The sequence below is a fragment of the Electrona antarctica genome (genome assembly GCF_951216825.1).
Source record: "Electrona antarctica genome assembly, chromosome: 16".
NCBI classification, from domain to species: Eukaryota; Metazoa; Chordata; class Actinopteri; order Myctophiformes; family Myctophidae; genus Electrona; species Electrona antarctica.
The window spans coordinates 26,006,333-26,027,165 of record NC_136797.1 but is presented as its reverse complement, the minus strand read 5'-3'; the positions used below and the strand labels follow the sequence as shown (position 1 = coordinate 26,027,165).

The 20,833-nt window shown below is 45.3% G+C and overlaps 2 protein-coding genes across 2 annotated transcripts in view; both read right to left on the bottom strand.

The window, feature by feature from the left end:
* kiaa1958 (KIAA1958 ortholog) overlaps positions 1-20,833 on the bottom strand; it is a 218,481-nt gene that overhangs the window by 90,983 nt on the left and 106,665 nt on the right. The gene's annotated exons all lie outside the window — the stretch shown is intronic.
* The window catches only part of palm2akap2 (PALM2 and AKAP2 fusion), a 158,777-nt gene that overhangs the window by 71,990 nt on the left and 65,954 nt on the right, over positions 1-20,833 (bottom strand). Inside the window, exons 5-6 of the mRNA XM_079523956.1 lie at positions 20,380-20,510; positions 1,376-1,490 (exon numbers count right to left, since the gene is read on the bottom strand). Of these exons, the coding sequence (XP_079380082.1) occupies positions 1,376-1,490; positions 20,380-20,510 (246 nt within the window). The remainder of the gene's footprint in view (positions 1-1,375; positions 1,491-20,379; positions 20,511-20,833) is intronic.

The window sequence follows — 20,833 nt, the reverse complement described above, 5'->3', positions numbered from 1 at the left end:
TACATTATGATGACAAAATTAAATGTATACAAAAGTATCATCCTTGGAAGTGAAAGAAAATCACAATGCATTTTTATTATGTTGTATGTTTTTACATTTGTAATTTATTAAAAAACAATATTGAGGTAACGATAAAGAAACAACAATGACTCAGTCACGGCCAGGTGCAGAAAGCTCTCGTTTATGAACATCTATAATCAGTGTGTGTTCCGCAGCCTCTGCCTCAGCTCACAGCTCCACACTGCGCCGTTCAGACTATGGGTTTTATGGGTAAGTCTCCCATTGGCTTAGAGCAGGGCTGGGCAACTGGCGGCCCGGGGGCCACATGCGGCCCCCACCTTCACTTAATGCGGCCCTCAGGTTAATGTCAGAATACTGATATAACATTGGTTTCAGCTGTTTACAATTCCACAACATGCAAACATGACCCGCTTTAATTACTTCAGTCTAAATTAGTAGCTCATTGCTCAACACAAGTATAATTAAAAGGCATTTGAAATTACATAAAAATGTTAATTTTCAGGATTCCAATTCAAAAATAGTAAAAAATAATTCAACATTTCAATTCGAATATAGCAAAAATAGTAAATAGACAGTAATATATGGCCCCTAGGGAGTGAGTGTGGAAATATAGTGGCCCTCTCCATCGTCAAAGTTGCCCACCCCTGGCTTAGAGGCAGCACCTGGCAAAAAACTATTATTGTACGGGTACTCAGCATAATAGAGAATAGTTCTTAAAGTAGGTATAATTACATTGGGCCTGTTGCCAGAACAAAGAAACACGAAATGAAAGCCAATTTGATTGCTTTTGTGACAGTCGGCTGTCTGCTGTGAACATGGAAACCAAACCAAACCTATGGATGGTGACCGTGACACTACTAGATGGTTTGTACCTTCTGTAGGTCTTCTATAGACCGCTCTGTCTCTAGATGGTTTGTACCTTCTGTAAGTCTTCTATAGACCGCTCTGTCTCTACTAGATGGTTTGTACCTTCTGTAGGTCTTCTATAGACCGCTCTGTCTCTAGATGGTTTGTACCTTCTGTAGGTCTTCTATAGACCGCTCTGTCTCTAGATGGTTTGTACCTTCTGTAGGTCTTCTATAGACCGCTCTGTCTCTAGATGGTTTGTACCTTCTGTAGGTCTTCTATAGACCGCTCTGTCTCTACTAGATGGTTTGTACCTTCTGTAGGTCCTCTATAGACCGCTCTGTCTCTAGATGGTTTGTACCTTCTGTAGGTCTTCTATAGACCGCTCTGTCTCTAGATGGTTTGTACCTTCTGTAGGTCTTCTATAGACCGCTCTGTCTCTACTAGATGGTTTGTACCTTCTGTAGGTCTTCTATAGACCGCTCTGTCTCAACTAGATGGTTTGTACCTTCTGTAGGTCTTCTATAGACCGCTCTGTCTCTCGCAGACGTTCCCGTAGAACCTGCTCCTTGGCAGAGATCTGGGACTCTTCACTCTCCAGCGTAACAATCTCTGACTCTAGCCTGGAAGAAAGATAAGACAAGAGGACAAGAGGAGGGTCAAATGAGATGAAATGAGAATAGGTGAGATTAGAGATTAGAGATGACACCCATATTAAGTGGTCAGATGGGTGGGACGCAAACAATTTCAATAGTTTTTTGTGTGACAGAGTTGATGGCTAGATGGCTCGCCCGCGCTGCTGGCCAATGGAGAGCGACGTCGCTACGTGGCGGCCATCTTACTACAGTCCAGCTCGCTCACTCATAACATTGTGTCTATGGGGCATGCACTTTTAAAATCATAAAAACTATAACTTGCACAATTCTCAACCGATTTTCAAATGGTTTGGTTTGTTATAAACGTCAGAGACGTCCGCATACTTATATTATATGACGTTCATATGAAAAACAACATTAAGCAGATAACCATCCTGAATCATAGCCACGTTGATAACGTTTGTAACAAACCAAACCGCTTGTAAATCCGTCAAATGTTGAGCGAGTTATTTTTGTTTGAGCTGATCACCATGGCAACCACAGAACGTACTGTACTGTAGGACGGCAGCGAGATGGCCGCCGGTGAACTACGTCGGAGACTCCGCCTTGAGCCATCTAGCCTTTAGTTTATATATATGTCTATGACTGCACTGTCTTTAGGGTGGTCCTTCAGATTGGTAACCTGACTCCGCCAGATGGGGCAGCAGAGAGTACAGCCTCTAGCTGCCTGGCCAATCAGCGGCAGCTAGAGGCGGGATCAAGGAATACACAGTGCTGCCTTGATCCCGCCTCTAGCTGCCGCTGATTGGCCAGGCCTTTTTGTGGCCGGGCATCAAGTCTGCCTGAGAGTTCCCAGATGGGAGCAGGAGGGGGGAACCCAGTGTACTCTCTGCTGCCCCATCTGGTGGAGTCAGGTTATCAGATTGGTGCAGTGACATGATTGGTTTCCAAAGCAGTGCAGAGGGGCGTAGGTTTGTTAGAGGCCATTCCCAGGAACTACCTTGCATTTCTAATAAGTCCCCAGACATGTCAGTATAGGCAGAGATCTCAGACTGTCTGCTGCCTACTGTATGTGAGGCTGCATACTGTACAGTTACAGTATACTGCAAGTATGATTTCAACGACAAAAAAATCTACTGTAACTACTATGCACCTGCACAACAGCCCACCCACACACACGCACATCACATCACATCACATGCATCTGACATGAGACGCGCACGCACGCACGCACGCACGCACGCACGCACACGCACACACACACACGGATGTGACAACAATACTAGGAAGCCCGGCCCGTCAGGGAGGAGGAGCTTCCTCACTGACTGCCAGAACTCACAATACCTCTGAACACACTCCTCTGGGACACATGGAATGTGTGTGCGTGCGTGCGTGCATGCGTGCGTGCGTGCGTATATTTGTGTGCACTGAACATGTGCGCGTGCATTCTTGCGCGCGTGTGTGTGACTGAGGTTCCATGAAGATCAACAGTGGCCTTCCCACGGCGTTGCAGATCAGATCGCTGAACACAGAGCCCAGGACACCCCGCTCTGATTGGATCACAACCTCCATCACCTTATTGTCACAGGTCGTGCTCATCAAGGATGAGGTCTGAAAACTCACCTCTCCAGACTCTACCTCAACCTTATATCTCACACCCCCCTAGCACTCCCTGCTAGCTACATGCTAACAGTCATTAGTCCCTACCCTACCCTACCCCAAACCATAACCTAACTAACCGAATGGTCCAACGCATGTCGGGAGCAACGGGTGATTTGCGCATGTCGGACTTTTGGTGTGTCTGATAAGCGTCGGCGCGCACCCCTATGCTCTCACCCCCCTAGCACTCCTCATCTATTGCACCCCCTAGCACTCCTTGCTGTATACCTCATCTCCTAGCACTCGCTCACCGGTGGCACAAATGATCTATCTCACCCCTTTGCAGTATTCCACCCCCTAGCACTCCTTATCCATCTCACCCCTTTGCAGTATTCCACCCCCTAGCACTCCTTATCCATCTCACCCCCTTGCAGTATTCCACCCCCTAGCACTCCTTATCCATCTCACCCCCTTGCAGTATTCCACCCCCTAGCACTCCTTATCCATCTCACCCCCTTGCAGTATTCCACCCCCTAGCACTCCTTATCCATCTCACCCCCTTGCAGTATTCCACCCCCTAGCACTCCTTATCCATCTCACCCCCTTGCAGTATTCCACCCCCTAGCACTCCTTATCCATCTCACCCCCTTGCAGTATTCCACCCCCTAGCACTCCTTATCCATCTCACCCCTTTGCAGTATTCCACCCCCTAGCACTCCTTATCCATCTCACCCCATTGCAGTATTCCACCCCCTAGCACTCCTTATCCATCTCACCCCCTTGCAGTATTCCACCCCATAGCACTCCTTATCCATCTCACCCCCTTGCAGTATTCCACCCCCTAGCACTCCTTATCCATCTCACCCCCTTGCAGTATTCCACTCCCTAGAACTCCATACTGCATCCATCTCAACCCTTAACACTCACCCCTAGCCTATATATCACACCCCTAGCACTTCTTATCTATCTCACCCGTAGCAGTCACCCATAGGACTAATTATCTCACACCTAGTGCTCCTTATGAACCTAAAATCTCACTCCCTAGAACTTATACCCTAACCATCTTCCCATACCACTCCTTATTAACTTGTATTTTTTGACAGATGCTAGTTATACTCTGCAGAATATTACAGTATAATGTTGATTTTTTACTAATACTATACTTACGATACTTGTTCATGTGTTATGTTATCCGCAAAGAATGTTATTAACCCATTTTGGGCGAGAACCCATGTTGGTGTTTTAAGCATTATGTTATACTTTAGCTATTGAAAAATAGCAGATCTACAAGCTCATAGCGCGCCACTCGTTGGCGCGCTATGAGCTTGTAGGTCTGCTATTTTTGAAAAGTCGTGAAAATGTGGCGCAAATCTTTGAATATATATTTCAGAGCGAACATTTTTAACTAAAATATTGGCTTCTGGGGGGTCCCTGGAACTACATATTTTGAGATGGGGGTCCGTGGCCCAATAGAGATAATTCTGGGGGTCCTTGACATGAAAAAGGTTGAGCACCACTGAAATAGAAACATGGGTTTTTCAGAAAAATGTTTTTTTGAAGCCTTTCTTTTATCGACCTCAGTCCAAAATGGGTTAAGATATCATGTTGTTTAGGACCAGTGGTTCTGGACCAGGGCCCACTGTCTGTGACCCTGTCAGATACTTTAAAACAACTATTGTCTTCTTAGCAAGAATGTAGCAAATATAGCAACACGTCTGATAGCTATCGTAAGGACTTCTGTCCATTTTGAAGTGGACATTATCAGCATATAGTCAGCAGGCTATTGTCATACAGGGGCCTTGTATTTACTTTGGTTCCTTGACAATAACTCAACTAAACAAGTGACATTGACACTGGGCATTGCAGAAACAATGCTACATTTAAAAATAATAACAATAATCCTCTGTTTAAACAATGAGACCAAAGAACCTATTCACAAGTACGAGGCCGTCAACCTGTCTGTTTTGTTTCAATGTAAACTTCACAAAATACAGTTCATTTAGTCCTCCTTTGTGCAGGTGTACAGTAGGTTGCTTACTAGACAAGCGACATTGACAGACAAGTAACAGACTTTCACAAGTGACATTCACATTCTCTCTGAGAAGACAAAACTTTAGACCCTCAGAGTTAAAGTAATAGTCTTTTGCTTTCTTGTTTGACGGCCTCCTATGTCCAGCTTTTAGTGTGCGTGTAAAAACACACTTTGTCCTAAAACAAACATTAAATGCCATTGATAATGATTAACCCATTTAGGCATGACGTCGAAAACATGTCTTTTTAAAATGTGTGTTTTTCTGAAAAACCTCATGTTTCTATATCCGTGGTGCTCAATATATTTCATGTCAAGGACCCCAAAAATTATATGTAATATGCCTCAGGCCCCCATCTGAAAATATGTTGTTCCAGGGACCCCCCAGAAGCAAAGATTTGAGTTAAAGACGTTCGTTCTGAAAAAATATATATTCCAAATTTGTGCCACATTTTCACGATTTTTCAAAAATAGCAGACCTACAAGCTCGTAGTGCGCCACTCGGTGGCGCGCTACGAGCTTGTAGATCTGCTATTTTTCAATTGCTAAATTATAACATAATGTTTAAAACACCAAAAGGGGTTCCCGCCCAAAATGGGTTAATGAATGGCCAGTTTTACATCATCGTGTAACATTAAAAGCCGGACATAGGATGTGATTGGCTGGAATGAGATGATGTATGATGATAAGAGCGCCCCTCACTTCACACGGGTGTGATTTTTAAATTCTTATTATTGAGGGGCCCTTCCTATGCCCAACTTTGTGTTTTTGTGTACCAAATTTGAGATGATTTGATTGACTGAGCACGGAATGTGATGTATGATGATGTATGATGATGTACAGTATGACGATAAGAGCACCCCTTTGTAAAAAAAAAATACAATTACATATACAGTTAGATGTACAGAATAGTTAGTCTTATCTCTGCTATTCACTAGAATAAGGTACGGTGAGCAACATACAGCATTGATCTAATACATACTAGTACATACTAACATACTGTACCTAGTATTATTGTACATCATACAGTAAGCCAGCCAGGAAGAGTTCTGAACTACAAAACACACTTTCCTTATTGATTATTACTTTGTCACAGAATCATAGCTGGTATTCAAGTCTCTGGCGCCCTCTGGTGAACAACACCAAAGGAAAGACAAAAAAGGTCATGTTTTTTTCTGTGTAGGGAGTGTACTATCATTATGCAATATTCAATCTAGCATCATCCGATCGAAGCCAAATGATGATTAATTACTAGTACGGCACCACCATTCTACACCGATACTAATACTAGTACCATTGTACTTTGGGGCCTCGCATATCGAGAATGATGCAAGTCGTTCCATTTGATTTACAATAGGCTATGTGGCACAAGCGGCCAATCAGTTAAGCCGACAGGTCGGGTTAGCGTAGCCAATCAGGGATTTATACTGGTTTAGCGGCACAGAAGTGATGTCACCACTTCACCAAAATCCTGTGACTGAAAAAAATGACCATACAGCGCGCGCACGCACGTGCACACACGCACACGCACACGCACACGCACACACACACACACACACACACACACACACACACACACACACACAGCTTACTGCTTAAGTCTGCGTCTGTTCTGCTAAGGGTAATGACCTCATTATGTCCCTCCTTCTGCTCTACTTCCTTCCTGTTCAGCATCTCTCTACTTCCTGTCTGGCAGAGTCATTATCTGTAGACTGTGATGTCAGTGTCACGCCCCGACGATGAACCGCAGGCCTCGGTGCTATGGTTACGCCTCATATGGGAAAAGCAGACATGGTGTGTCTGTGTGTGTGTGTGTGTGTGTGTGTGTGTGTGTGTCTGTGCGTGTGTTGTAAGTCCCCACACTACAAGTATGGTAGAATTTGAGAAATGGACAATTGTGAGGATCATTTTCCTGTTCATCATTGGATAAATGGTTGTTTTATGGTTAAAAAAAAAGATTTTTAGAGATAGCTTTACAATTAGAAAAAGATCCAGGTTGTGATTAAGCATTTATAGGTTAGGTTTAGAGGCTGGGGTTAAGAGTTTTTCCCTATTTTCCCTCAAGGTCAAGGTCAACTTTATTGTCCACAAGAGAAATTTGTCTTTTTCACCCCTGCTGTAGCCTCGCTACCAGGCTTTCATTTTCGTCGGCGCAAAACAAATGAAAGCCTGGAGGAACGCATTGGTCTACTCTGGTCTACAAGTGGGAGTCAACCCTTCCGGGGTGGGCGTCGCTCCAAATTATGTGACATAGCGCTGCACTGGGGGGGAGAGGCAGGGCTGGACTGGGACAAAAATTCGGCCCGCTCATTTTCGCGTGAATTTGGCCCAGACCGGCCCACCACAACCAGCGTGCAGATAGCAGAAACTCTACCCGCCCATTCCGTCGAGGCACACACAAACAAACAAGCCCTAATACCACCACTTTCACAGAACAACATAAATGATACAAACCAACAGACAACTACACAACCCTTTGTAGAGGGTTTATTTGTCACTCACTGATACAGGTACAGTGAAATTATCATGATGGCACTGGCAGAATGGCAGCACGCCCGGACCTTTCCTGGCGGCCTGCCGCCTATTGGCCTGCCTGCCTGTCCAAAAATATGCCCGGTACGTCCGGTAAATATGCCCGGTAAAACATGCCCGGTACGTCCTGAGGCCAGTCCAGCCCTGGGGAGAGGAGGGGCCGGAGGTGACTGACAGATCGGTGAGATCCAATCAGGGTGTGCGCAAATATCTGCCGCGACCCGCCCCCTCTAGACCAGAAACCTAACACATTAGCCCAGGCTATACACCTGGAACAACACACAACACATAGTGTGGCACTGGTTCACCCATTTTGACCTGAGATCAGATTCTAAAAATGTCTTCTACATCCCGACAGTTTTCTGAAAAAGCTATGTTTCTATGTCGTTCTTCGATTTTTCAAAAAGTAGCAGACCTACAAGCTCGTAGCTATGAGCTTGTAGATCTGCTATTTTTCAATAGCTAAAGCATAACATAATGTTAACACCAAAAGGGGTTCCCGCCCCTAAAATGGGTTCATCTAACCAAGCGCTCACAGTCACTGCTGTCTCAGAGTCTCGTTCAACGTCTTAGTTGACGCTGGTACAAACGATTTGTTAAAACCCGACGTACTTCCACTTTGGTTCTTTGTACCTCCTCCCAGAGGGCAGAAGTACAAACTCTCCATTTAAAACAGGTGTGGCTATATACCGTATGACACACCTAAAACAGCCGCTTGTTGAGATTGTAAATATGTTAATCTGGATTGAGTGTATACATACACACCATACACACACACACGCACGCACGCACGCACGCACATATACAGTAGCTGGAGTTGGTCTACCAGTGCTCTATAGCTATACTGTTGACACTTTAGAGACCTGTGCGGTCTGCAAGGACACCTAGTGGTTGACAAGAGTTATTGTATTGCATGAAACTCAAATGGAAATAACCGGCAAAGTCTCAACGCAGTCTACAGGCACCAGTCTCTCCGTTTCTCTCTACATTCTAGTCTTCGTTAGACGCCTTGCTAAAAGAAACATTCAAAAAGGAGACCGTCTCTGGCACATTGTGGTCAACATTGGCTGGTCCTCTTCAACACGCTGTCACTCTGTCTAAAGCGCTTGTGTTGTTTTGCACAAGCTCTAACTTATCATGAATTCTCATCTGGGTTTTGGCGTCAACAAAAGGTAATGTTTATAGTTTTCACCTACAGAGAACTGGCAGTCTGCGGTGGATCGGACAAATTTATAGGTATCCAATATGACACGTGTTTAGACTGTATGCACACGCACGCACGCACGCACGCACACACGCACGCACGCACGCACACACGCACGCACGCACGCACGCACGCACGCACGCACGCACGCACGCACGCACGCACGCACGCATGCCCGTCTCTGTACTGTTGATGCTGTTGCTATGACTTATTTCTGTGTCTTTTTACAGCATGCTATTGCTTCAGTCAACTGTTGTAGCAAATTGCACCGCCACCACCAGCGGCCACGTCCGTATAGAATAATACACAGTGATGTAGAGTGGAGCAGCAGTCAGTCATCTAGAATAGCTCAGTGTGGCGGCCGCAGGTCAGCGGAACGGGCCGGACCTTTTGACTGTTTACGCAGCCTGTCCGTGTAATGATAGGATGTCTCTCAAATCACCACTGCTCTGCTCTCTCAGGCCTCGTACACACTACACACATAACGGACCAACATTCTTGCGCCTTCTGTGTTTCATGGCCGCCCTCAATGCTTTTCCAATGGAAGTCACGTGGTTTGACCAAACGTGTTTGATGGGGGGAGGGGGGGCAATCAAACACAAGTAGTGTTTGGTCAAACCACGTGACTTCCATTGGAAAAGCATTGAGGCGGCCATGAAACACGGACGGAACAGAGCATGTTCGTCCGACATGTGTGCACGAGGCCTAAGTCTGTCTGTCTGTCTGCCTGCCAATCTACACATCTCTCTCTCTCTAACACACACACACACACACACACACACACACACACACACACACACACACACACACACACACACACACACACACACACACACACACACACACACACACACACACACACACACACACACACACACACACACACACACACACACACACACACACACGATAGCGTATTGCTGCCCTATCTGTAGTGGGTAGTGGAAAGTCTGTGGTTGCCTGGGTTATTCTGGGATGGTGTGTAAATATAGATGCCACGCCCTTTTTGTAGAGCACGCACACACACACACACACACGCACGCGCACACGCGCACACGCACACACACACACACACACACACACACACACACACACACACACACACACACACACACACACACACACACACACACACACGTTGACTTTTGGTGAGATGCGCAGATGACTGGAAAGACCCCTTTGAGCCTGGAATCCTCTGTGGCACACAGGCCAGGTCAGAGAGGATGCAGAGCCCTCAGGGGCAGCAGGCACAGTTTATTTCTTGGCTTTGCGCTGTTGTCTCTTCAACATGGCATAAGATCTCCTGCTGTTCTCACAGAGAACGGCACCCTCCTGGACCTTTCTTCTCCAGGCCGGTCGATCCAATGGTTCCGGTTGATCTTAAACCCATTTTGACTTGAGATCAGATTCAAAAAATGTCTTCCACATCCTGACAGTTTTCTGTCGTTCTTTGATTTTTTCCAAAAATAGCAGACCTACAAGCTCGTAGCGCGCCACTCGGTGGCGCCACTCGGTGGCGCGCTAGAGGCAAATCCACTCCACCACTCTGTCCTCATCGAATCCTCTCCTCCTCACTGGGGGCGGAGCTAAGGAGCGAGTGGAAGACGCGAGGGGTGTGAGCAAGTGTGAAAGTTGCGGTATTGGAATTTGGCTTTAGAGTAGGATGCTAGCTTTGCTCAAACTCGGTGGTGCGCTATGAGCTTGTAGATCTGCTATTTTTCAATAGCTAAAGCATAACATGATGCCAACACCAAAAGGGGTTCCCGCCCCAAAATGGGTTAAAGCTCTTCAAGGAGGATTTCAGAGTGTCCTTGTAGCACTTACAGTTTACATAACACTGCACACAACTGCATACAAGCTTTTTTTACCACAAATGTATTTAATATGTCAAGTTATTCTTCTGTTGTGTTTAGTATTCATATTTTACAGTCAGTGTTAGGATATGACCACCAGTCCGGTACTGTACTCTGGTACTGTAAATGTGAATGGTTGAGTGCTTACAGATTATTTTACCCTGAGGAGTAGTTCCATTTATTTGTTTCTTTAATAGCGTTTAATCTCACAAAGTTTTGGTTTTTGGTTCTGCTTCTGGTCCACAAAAATAAGCAAACACGCACAACAATAGCAGCTCTACAAGCTCAGTTCTGAGCTTATAGATCTGCTATTTGTGACCGGGTCTGGCAAATAGGCCCTCATCTCGACCAGAGTAATTTTTCAGTTTATTAAAGTACAGAATGTAAGCTTTCATATGATGTATCATTCAATGAAATTGAATAGCTAATGTCAATTATTTGACATTTTTTTGCTCTGTAGCACTTTGAGATTCGTGAGAATGTAAAGCGCGTTATAAATAAAATGCATTATTAGTATTATTAACAATAATATATAAAGTACATTTTGTAAATGTATACTCTTTCTGAAAACCTGTTCAATTCTGCCAAGTAAATTAACTTGACTATGTAGGGAAAACGGGATGTCTATATAGGCCTGAAACAAATGCACACGTGTGCACAAACAAAGGCTACACCTGGGCTCCCTTGTGTAATGCTTAATATATACTGCAATGAATTGTGAGCTGGTAGATTGGCTATTTCCGTACGGTGAAGTATATACCTCAGGCTTTATAGCTGACGGGGCATAAGTCTCTCTCATATGACTGCACACTATTTATTTAATATTGTCCTACTGAGAAAATCCAAGCCTATTTTATGCTTCGGCTCAACGTGTGACTTGACAAAGTATGGTGCCCTTAATCCACACCTGGATAAAAAGGAGGTTAACCACCTACGTATACCAATAATACTTCTCCTGATCTACCGTACAAGCTCATAGTGTGTCTCAATGTGTTGTGACATGTTGTGAGCTTATGGGTTTGCTATTTTTTGCTGAATGTTATCCTCAGAATACGGATGTTAGTGTTTAGCCCATTTTGGGGCGGGAACCCCTTTTGGTGTTTTAAGCATTAGCTATTGAAAAATAGCAGATCTACAAGCTCATAGCGCGGCACCGAGTGCCGCGCTATGAACTTGTAGGTCTGCTATTTTTTGAATATATATTCTTTCAGAGTTTCAGTTTTTAACTCAAATCTTTGCTTCAGAACAACATTTTTTCAGATGGGGGTCGGCGGCATATTACATATGATTTTTGGGCTCCTTGACATGGAATATTGAGAGCCACTGATATAGAAACATGAGGTTTTTCAGGAAAAAAAAAATACATTTTAAAATGTAAAATCTTTTAAAAACTTCGACGTCAGGCCTAAATGGGTTAATGCCCATTACTAGGTCAGAAAGCTAATCTAATAAGCTGCTGATACTTCTCTACAGTATATATTATACATTTGAGCCGGTTGTGAGTGTGAGAGAGAGTTCAGTTCGGCGAGTCATAGACCGTGACACACGACGAGCAGGCGCAAGCGCCGCCTACGCCCGTGCTCCGCGGCCGCGATACGTCAGCGACCCTAACCCCAGGGTGTTTTGAACCCAGCTCCGTGTGGTTTCCCTTTCCGTGATGCGCTGGCCCAAGAATATATACACGGACAGCGGACACTCGACATTCACAGAGAAACAACAACACGGAAACTACAACAACAACCCCCACAACCTGGCCAGCATGGAGAACACACGGTCTGCGGTCTCACACTCGGATCTCACTGCGACACAGACAGGTGGCGTTAGATCGAGAGCTTCTAGTATGCCACAATGCCACCACTCTCAAGTCTGTAGACATTGGAGCTCCTCTGTGACATTGGAGTCTCCTCGGTGTCTCCTGTGTCTTCTGTGTGTCGCACGGCTCGCAATGCATTTTCAATGGGAGTCACGTTCCCAGTGGGCACCGCTCCCAGTGGGCATCGTTCCCATAGTGGGCATCGTTCCCAGCGGGCATCGTTCCCAGCGGGCATCGTTCCCAATGGGCATCGTTCCCATAGTGGGCATCGTTCCCACCTGGCATCGTTCCCAACGGGCATCGTTCCCATAGTGGGCATCGTTCCCAGTGGGCATCGTTCCCATAGTGGGCATCGTTCCCATAGTGGGCATCGTTCCCATAGCGGGCATCGTTCCCATAGTGGGCATCGTTCCCATAGCGGGCATCGTTCCCATAGTGGGCATCGTTCCCATAGTGGGCATCGTTCCCAACGGGCATCGTTCCCAGTGGGCATTGTTCCCAGTGGGCATCGTTCCCAGTGGGCATCGTTCCCAATGGGCATCGTTCCCATAGTGGGCATCGTTCCCATAGTGGGCATCGTTCCCAGTGGGCATCGTTCCCATAGTGGGCATCGTTCCCAGTGGACATCGTTCCCAGTGGGCATCGTTCCCAGTGGACATCGTTCCCAGTGGGCATCGTTCCCATAGTGGGCATCGTTCCCATAGTGGGCATCGTTCCCATAGTGGGCATCGTTCCCAGTGGGCATCGTTCCCATAGTGGGCATCGTTCCCAGTGGGCATCGTTTCCAACGGGCATCGTTCCCATAGTGGGCATCGTTCCCAGTGGGCATCGTTCCCAGTGGGCATCGTTTCCAACGGGCATCGTTCCCATAGTGGGCATCGTTCCCAGTGGGCATCGTTTCCAACGGGCATCGTTCCCATAGTGGGCATCGTTCCCAGTGGGCATCGTTCCCAGTGGACATCGTTCCCAGTGGGCATCGTTCCCATAGTGGGCATCGTTTCCAACGGGCATCGTTCCCATAGTGGGCATCGTTCCCAGCGGGCATCGTTCCCAACGGGCATCGTTCCCAGCGGGCATCGTTCCCAGCGGGCATCGTTCCCAACGGGCATCGTTCCAAGCGGGCATCGTTCCCAATTTGCATCGTTTCCTACGGGCATCGTTCCCAACGGGCATCGTTCCCAGCGGACATCAGCCGAGTAATTATCATTTAAGTTTAATTGAAAAACACAGTGTGACGTTAATGCGTTGCATTTTGTAACCTTATTCACTTACTTACCAAAAAGCACAACAGGTCTATTCAGCCACACAGGCTGAATGAGTTGATTCACAATCACAACTAAACTCTGGCCTACAGTGTTCCCCCTGTACTGTGAGCATTCAATCAGAGCAGCACTGTTCTGACCGCAGGCCAATGTTGTCCCGGACTCACCTCCAACCGCCACGCTATCCGAGCTAGAGCACAGCTTCTGTTATTCTAGCATTCATGATAAGCTATAGCCAGCGGGCTAAAACGGGTCTCTTTCATGCAGCAGCTTTAATGTGGGATGGCTGTGACAACCAGGCTGGGAACCACTGAAATAAACTAGCTACAGTATCTGTGCATAAAGTAAGCTCCACCTTCAGTAGCTACAACATTTACAGTACATGCTGCTTATACAATAGTGATAAATGGTAAATGGTGCATTTATATAGCGCCTTTACATAGATTGTGCATTACATTCACCCATTCACACACACATTCATTGCAGCGGAAGCCGTGCAAGGTACCAACCAGCACATCGGGAGCAATTTGGGGTTCAGTGTCTTGCCCAAGGACACTTCGACACTTCGACAGGAGGAGCCGGGATTCGAACCGCCGACCCATGGATCATTGGACGACCTGCTCTACCTCCTGAGCCACAGCCGCCCACAGCCGCAGTGATGATAATAATCTAAAGATAATGATATCAGTCAGAGGGACCAAGCCAGTAATTTACTGCTGTAAGTACATTTAGCTCCTAATATATTATTTACATTTTTTACTGCAGTTCACTCATTTTCAACATTACTGTGTCTATACTAGTCACTTTGTCTCTTGTTGGTGGGCTATGGAGTAGTTCAGAAACCTACATACCAATGACATCATCGCTGGGGTTTCCAAGGTAATATAAACTACAGTATTTTCTCTACCAGGAAAGTTGCAGCATGCTACGCTGGAATTGAAGCCGTTGTACTTGCATTTACTGTACTACCAGCTACTGTTTGTTTTCCTTGTCTTTTTGTTCAGTCTTCTCTGCTTTTTATCGTGCTTTTTTACTTTTTTTTTCTTTTGTCGTCATGACTGCATCACTGAGGTGTTCATATTATGAAATATAAAGTAAGAAATACACATGTACTTCTTTCCTAGTGTGATCTCTTAACCCATTTTGGGCGGGAACCCCTTTGGGTGTTAGCATTATGTTATGCTTTAGCTATTGAAAAATAGCAGACCTACAAGCTCATAGCGCGCCACCGAGTGGCGCGCTACGAGCTTGTAGGTCTGCTATTTTTGAAAAATCGAAGAACGACTGACATAGAAACAGCTTTTTCAGAAAACTAGTCAGGATGTAGAAGACATTTTTAGAATCTGAACACAGAATAGAGACACGGGAGTTTGTACTAGGCCCTTTTTGTATGAAGGGGGCTACTCGCACCAATTTGAATTCATGGGGGAAATGACCTTGTTCAATGAATGGACAGATTAGCTACTGTATATAGGTTATGCAAAGAGTGATGAGTTCAGCTGGTGGGGATGTTATCATCACCTGTTGCTTTGGACTGTTCAGGGCTTTGAGCTATTTTCAGCACAGTGCAACGTTGTCAGACACTTCGATAAAAAGACCACAATCATGTCTTTCTCCATAGAACCCTGACCGACTAGGACATTTGGCAGTGTTGGCTATAGTTATAAAAAAAAAATCACACCTGTGTGAAGTGAGGGGCGCTCTTATCATTATACATCATCATACATCATCTCATGAACAACTGAATTTATGTGATTGGTTGGTTAGATTTACGTCATATTTGGCAGACCTTTGACCTTCTTTCATTGTCAATGGCAAATATTGAGACGTGTGGGGACAAAAGCTGAGGGGCTAGCAGCCCTCAACAAATATTTGAACTTTGAATTTGCAAAATAGTGCAATATTAAATAGCACCTTTATCCATTCCAAACCCAGACAGCGGAGGAAACCATGCAAGACACCAACCTGCTCACCGGGAGCAGTTGGGGGTTCAGGGTCTTGCTCAAAGGCCTAATGAAACTGGGGATTCCCAAGCAACCTCCAATTTCTCAGATATATAACTGTGCCTGCATATTGATTGCACATACTACACTACTACAGTAGATTAGATTAGATTCAATTTATTGTCACTGCACATAGTATACAAATACTTGACAATGAAATGAAGAGTGGCGTCTAGCCAGAAGTGCAATACAGTAATGCAGTAAATGAGAGAATAAATGCAGAAAAATGTACAGTATGTACAGTAATGTATACAGAATAATAAATAGAATAAATAGGTTCCGCTTGGGTGTCTTTGTCTAAAGTCTGTTACTGTACCTAAGCTGTTTCAACAGCTTCCATAATTCCTGTGGGTTGTTCTTATTCTCTCTATCTTTTCATTGCCGACATCTGTCTTTGCTTTCTTTAATTGACTTAATTTCTAAGTGTTTCTATAATCACTGAACTAGAGAAATGGCTGCAAAGCAGAAGGCCCGCAACACTCCAGATGAAATACAAGTCGGAATTTGCACTGCTCAACAATGTCATGAAAGTGAGGAAATGGCCAACATCGTTTTTTATTTACCTCTCACCTCTCTAGACAACGGACGAATATCAATCTAATAGGTCTTTCTCAGCGCTGAGGAAGACCTCATCGGGACATTCATTGTGGGCTTGCCATTATCTCTACATTCACTGAACAACTCATTGTTAAGATGTCGTGTATTTTGGTAAAAGTCATTTCTGGACTTGATGGCCTTTACAAGATGAATATTATATTATTCCATGGTTCTGTTTTAGCATTAATCCTAAATCTAACTACTGAATGGGGACACGTTTGTCGACAGCTGATAAAAAACAACGATTTAAACAACCCCAGGCTTTATCTACGACTGCACCGTGAAACCAATCTCCTTTTGTTCTGATTTCTGAACCTTCCGTGTGCGAAAAATAATAGAATGTTCACTTAGGGGACTTTTAGTGATTTTGGATTGGTCTGCTGTTAACATTTGGTCAATGACGGTTTGAGTAGAAGCATAAACCCTTTGGAATTTCTTTACGGCATTGGTGTTAAAACACCGATCATAATCCAGTCCGATTTAAATTAACAATGGACTGTTCCGACTAAAATGGGGCTTGGGTTTCTGCAATAAAATGTCCACCCACACATCTTACATAAACACAAACCCCCCATCGTTTACGCTTCATATCTTTCGTGATGACTGTAAAATTCTCTCTATTTCTATCTTGGCATTCTCAGTGGAACTGTCAAGCCATGATTCAGAGAGACATAACACCCCGACCTTACTTGTCCTGAACAGTGGTCGAATTTCGTCTATCTTATAAATAAGACTTCAGCTGAAGAATGTGCAGACCTCTGCTGGATCCATATCTTGACCATCAGCTTGAAAGGACGATTTATTGGCATCATGGCACAGTCGCTTGTGGTGTTTTCCAGCAACGCTCCGGAGCTAGACATTTCACTTATATTAACTCCTGGTCCTAACGGCTGCTAATGCCGTGCATGGTTGCCTCCACTGGCAGTGTGTTATCCCATTGCAGCTTTGCAGGCGCATTGCAGCACGTAATGTTGCGGTAAGTATATAAATGGGTAAAGTGAAGTAGGCTAGAGTGTAAAATCACCAAATTCCTTTCCACAGTAAAAGAGATTTGATGGCTAGTATTGTTTTGTAAATCTGGTATAAATGCATAGGTCCTGCCCAGCTATTGTTTTGTTTATATATGTCTGTTACAAATGCATGCATTGTCCTGTCCTGTCCTGTCATGTCCAGAAAATGTGTTGCTGCTGGTGTGATCATGATTCATGTATTCGTGTACGGGTCCATTTGGTTGCATTTGTATACTCTCAGGAGTTACAAATGAACACAAAGTGACCACGGTGTGGTCATCACAAAACAAACTGCAGCAGTTCTTCATGCTTGAAGCGAAAGCGTTTTAAAGGACCATAGATCATCCTTTGTGCCTCCTGAAAAGGGAACAAACTGGAATGCATCCCAAAGCAGTTACTGTCAAGAGGTGAAGGGGGGGAAACCACACAAGGACAATAATTCAGCAAGCCTGAATTTAAAGATACAATCTGTGAGTTTTACTGCACTAGGCCACGTGCCTGTTGGCCACCGGCCGAACTTGGGAACGACGTGTCCCTTTTGTGCCCATATACGGTATGGAGATCTCTGTATCCGTCTGTCTGCCTGGGTCTGAGGAGCGCAAACTGACCGAAAAAGTGGACTGGCTAAGTGATCAAATGGCAGGTGTGCGCCTGTGCGGTTGCCATGGCAATCATCAAGAGCCTTTTTGTGGCGGTTCTGGACAACCGTGTATCCAACCGACTCAGGGCCACGTGGTCCGCGCGTGTCACATTTGAAGTCGGTACGGCGAACCACTGTCCTACCCGACACCAGGGCCAACTCTTCTCAACAGAAGATCATGGAGACCACCTCTAACCACTCCAGCTGTACTAGTTGTATTGTATTAGTCATTATATACCATATTATACTCACCAAGCGGATTGGTTAAAGTAAAAATGAATTCTTCCAAAAAAAAATCACACCCGTGTGAAGTGAGGGGCGATCTTAGAGCATCATACATCATCTCATTCCTGGCCAATCACAGTTTGCGTCCTCACCATCGTCTTTCAAGGTTTGTGTTTACACAATGTTTGTGTTTACTGTACACGGACACTCAAAATTGTCCATTCATTGTCAATGGGATTTAATGTTTGTGTTAGGACAAAGTTTGTACGCACACACCAAAAGCTGGACATAGGAGGGGCTATCTCCTATGTCCCCCCCCCCCCCCGGCGGGGGGGGGGGGGGGGGGGGACAATTGCAGATAAAACGTAAATAAATCACACTTGTGTGAAGTGAGGGGCGCTCTTATCATCATCATCATACATCATCATGTACATCACATTCCATGCTCAACCAATGAAATCATTTCCATGGTACACACAAAGCTGGGTATAGGAGGGGCTATAGCACCCCTCAAAAACCACACTCAAGCCTGGTACTGTTTGTTTAAAGTGATCTAGACAAACATTAATAGAATTGGCTGTGGGAGGGGAGGGGATAGTGCCCCTCAAAAAAAGAAGAAGAAGGAAAAAAGAAAAAAGTCTCAGTCAGTTTGCTGCCTTTACAATAATAATATAAGAATAGGAATATCTTCTCACACTCTCCTAATGGAAAGCATGTAAGGCTCCGCCTGGGAAACCTCAGGATGGTCACGATTTTTTCAAAAATAGCAGACCTACAAGCTTGTAGCTTGTAGATCTGCTATTTTTCAATAGCTAAAGCATAACATAATGCTTGAAACAACAACAGGGGTTCCCGCCCAGAATGGGTTAATTTATACTCCATCGCACAAAATAAGCCGGTCTCCAAGCTCACAATAATACGAATATCTTCTCACACTCTCCTAATGGAAAGCATGTAAGAGGCTCCGCCTGGGAAACCTCAGGATGGTGAGAGTGTGGGGGGGGGGGGGGGGGGGGGGTGACCTCATGTCCCGATTGGTCCCAGGGGAATAAGGGACTGTCTCACAACAATGCATGATGGGAACCAGGAAGCTCCTCCCGAAAACACAAAAGCAGGAAAAGCTTTCACACAAGATCACGATCACGTCACTCGCCGTTTAATTTCCTCACACTTTCACTTGTGCCCTGTATTATTATTAGTGTTGTTATAGCTTTCACTCTAGCCTCGGAAACCCAGACGTTTTTATTTCCAGGGAGAAAAAAAAAGTCTGGGTCCGAGTCCACTTCAAATTGGCATAGAGTAGCGCAAACGTCGATCACTCTCTGCTGATTTCTGATCGTCTGCACCTTTGTTAAATTGACACATGTACACACACACACACACACACTCCTCTCTCTCTCTGTTGCTCTCTAAGTAATTAGTTTCATGTCGCGCAGCTGCGCATAGTTTCTCCCGGCAGCGGGAGCTGCCTATGCCATAAAAAACATAGGTGAGTTCCAGGCTACTTTCACTCTATCCATCATACAGAACAACTCCTCCCTCTCTCTCTCTCTCTCTCTCTCTCTTGCTCAATTTATAATCCATCGCATTAAGGCAGTGGTTCCCAAAGTGGGGTCCGGGGACCCCCAGGGGTCCTTGAGGGAGGTCCAGGGGGTCCCCAGCTAAATGATAGTTTGGAACCAAATGGACCCTTATGGGTCTGTAACTCTTGAGTGTAACGGTTCCATTTGTACACTCAAATTAATATTGATTTTACAATATAAATTGTGGGCCCCAGAGATAGAAATCCCATTAAAATTGGGGGTCCATAGACTAATGCATGTCAAACTGGGGGTCCTTGAAATTAAACGGGTTGAGAATCACTGCTAAAAATCTTCTCTTATGGGGGGTCCCTGGCATATCTTTTCAAATGGGGGGTCCGCGGACTAATTAGTGTAAATTTGGGGGTCCTTGACATGAAAACGTTTGGGAACCACTGTTGTTTGCCAACAAGAACTGACGTGTTGTTAGGATAGTTTGTAGATACCGCAGGTCCTCTTTGGCATGCGATGCACCGTCTGACGGAGCACAAATTGAGCTTTAGACCACAGAACTGCTAGAACAAACCTCCAAGTGTTGTGCGTGCGTGTGTGCGTGCGTGCGTGCGTACCGGTGTATCAGGTCCTCCAGCCTCTTGCCATGCGCTTCCTCCAGTTCCAGCTCTTTTCGCCTGGCCTCGTCCTCCTCCAGGCCTCCGCTGGGAGCTCCCTGGAGGAGCCAGCGTTCCCGCATGGCTTTAGACTGCAGGAGAGACGGAGAGAGGGTGGGTTAGGTGCTGCTGTACAGTACAAACTGACACTCGTTTTCAAACGCACGCACGCACGCACGCACACACTCGCACACACGCACACACACACACACACACACACACACACACACACACACACACACACACACACACACACACACACACACAGTAACTGCGTGATGTAACTAAGTGCAGAGACCTGGACAATCCACACATGACTGCTAAAAAATACCTTGTAGGTCAAGACAGCTATAGTATAGACTAGAGTATATATATATATATATATATATATATATATATATATATATATATATAT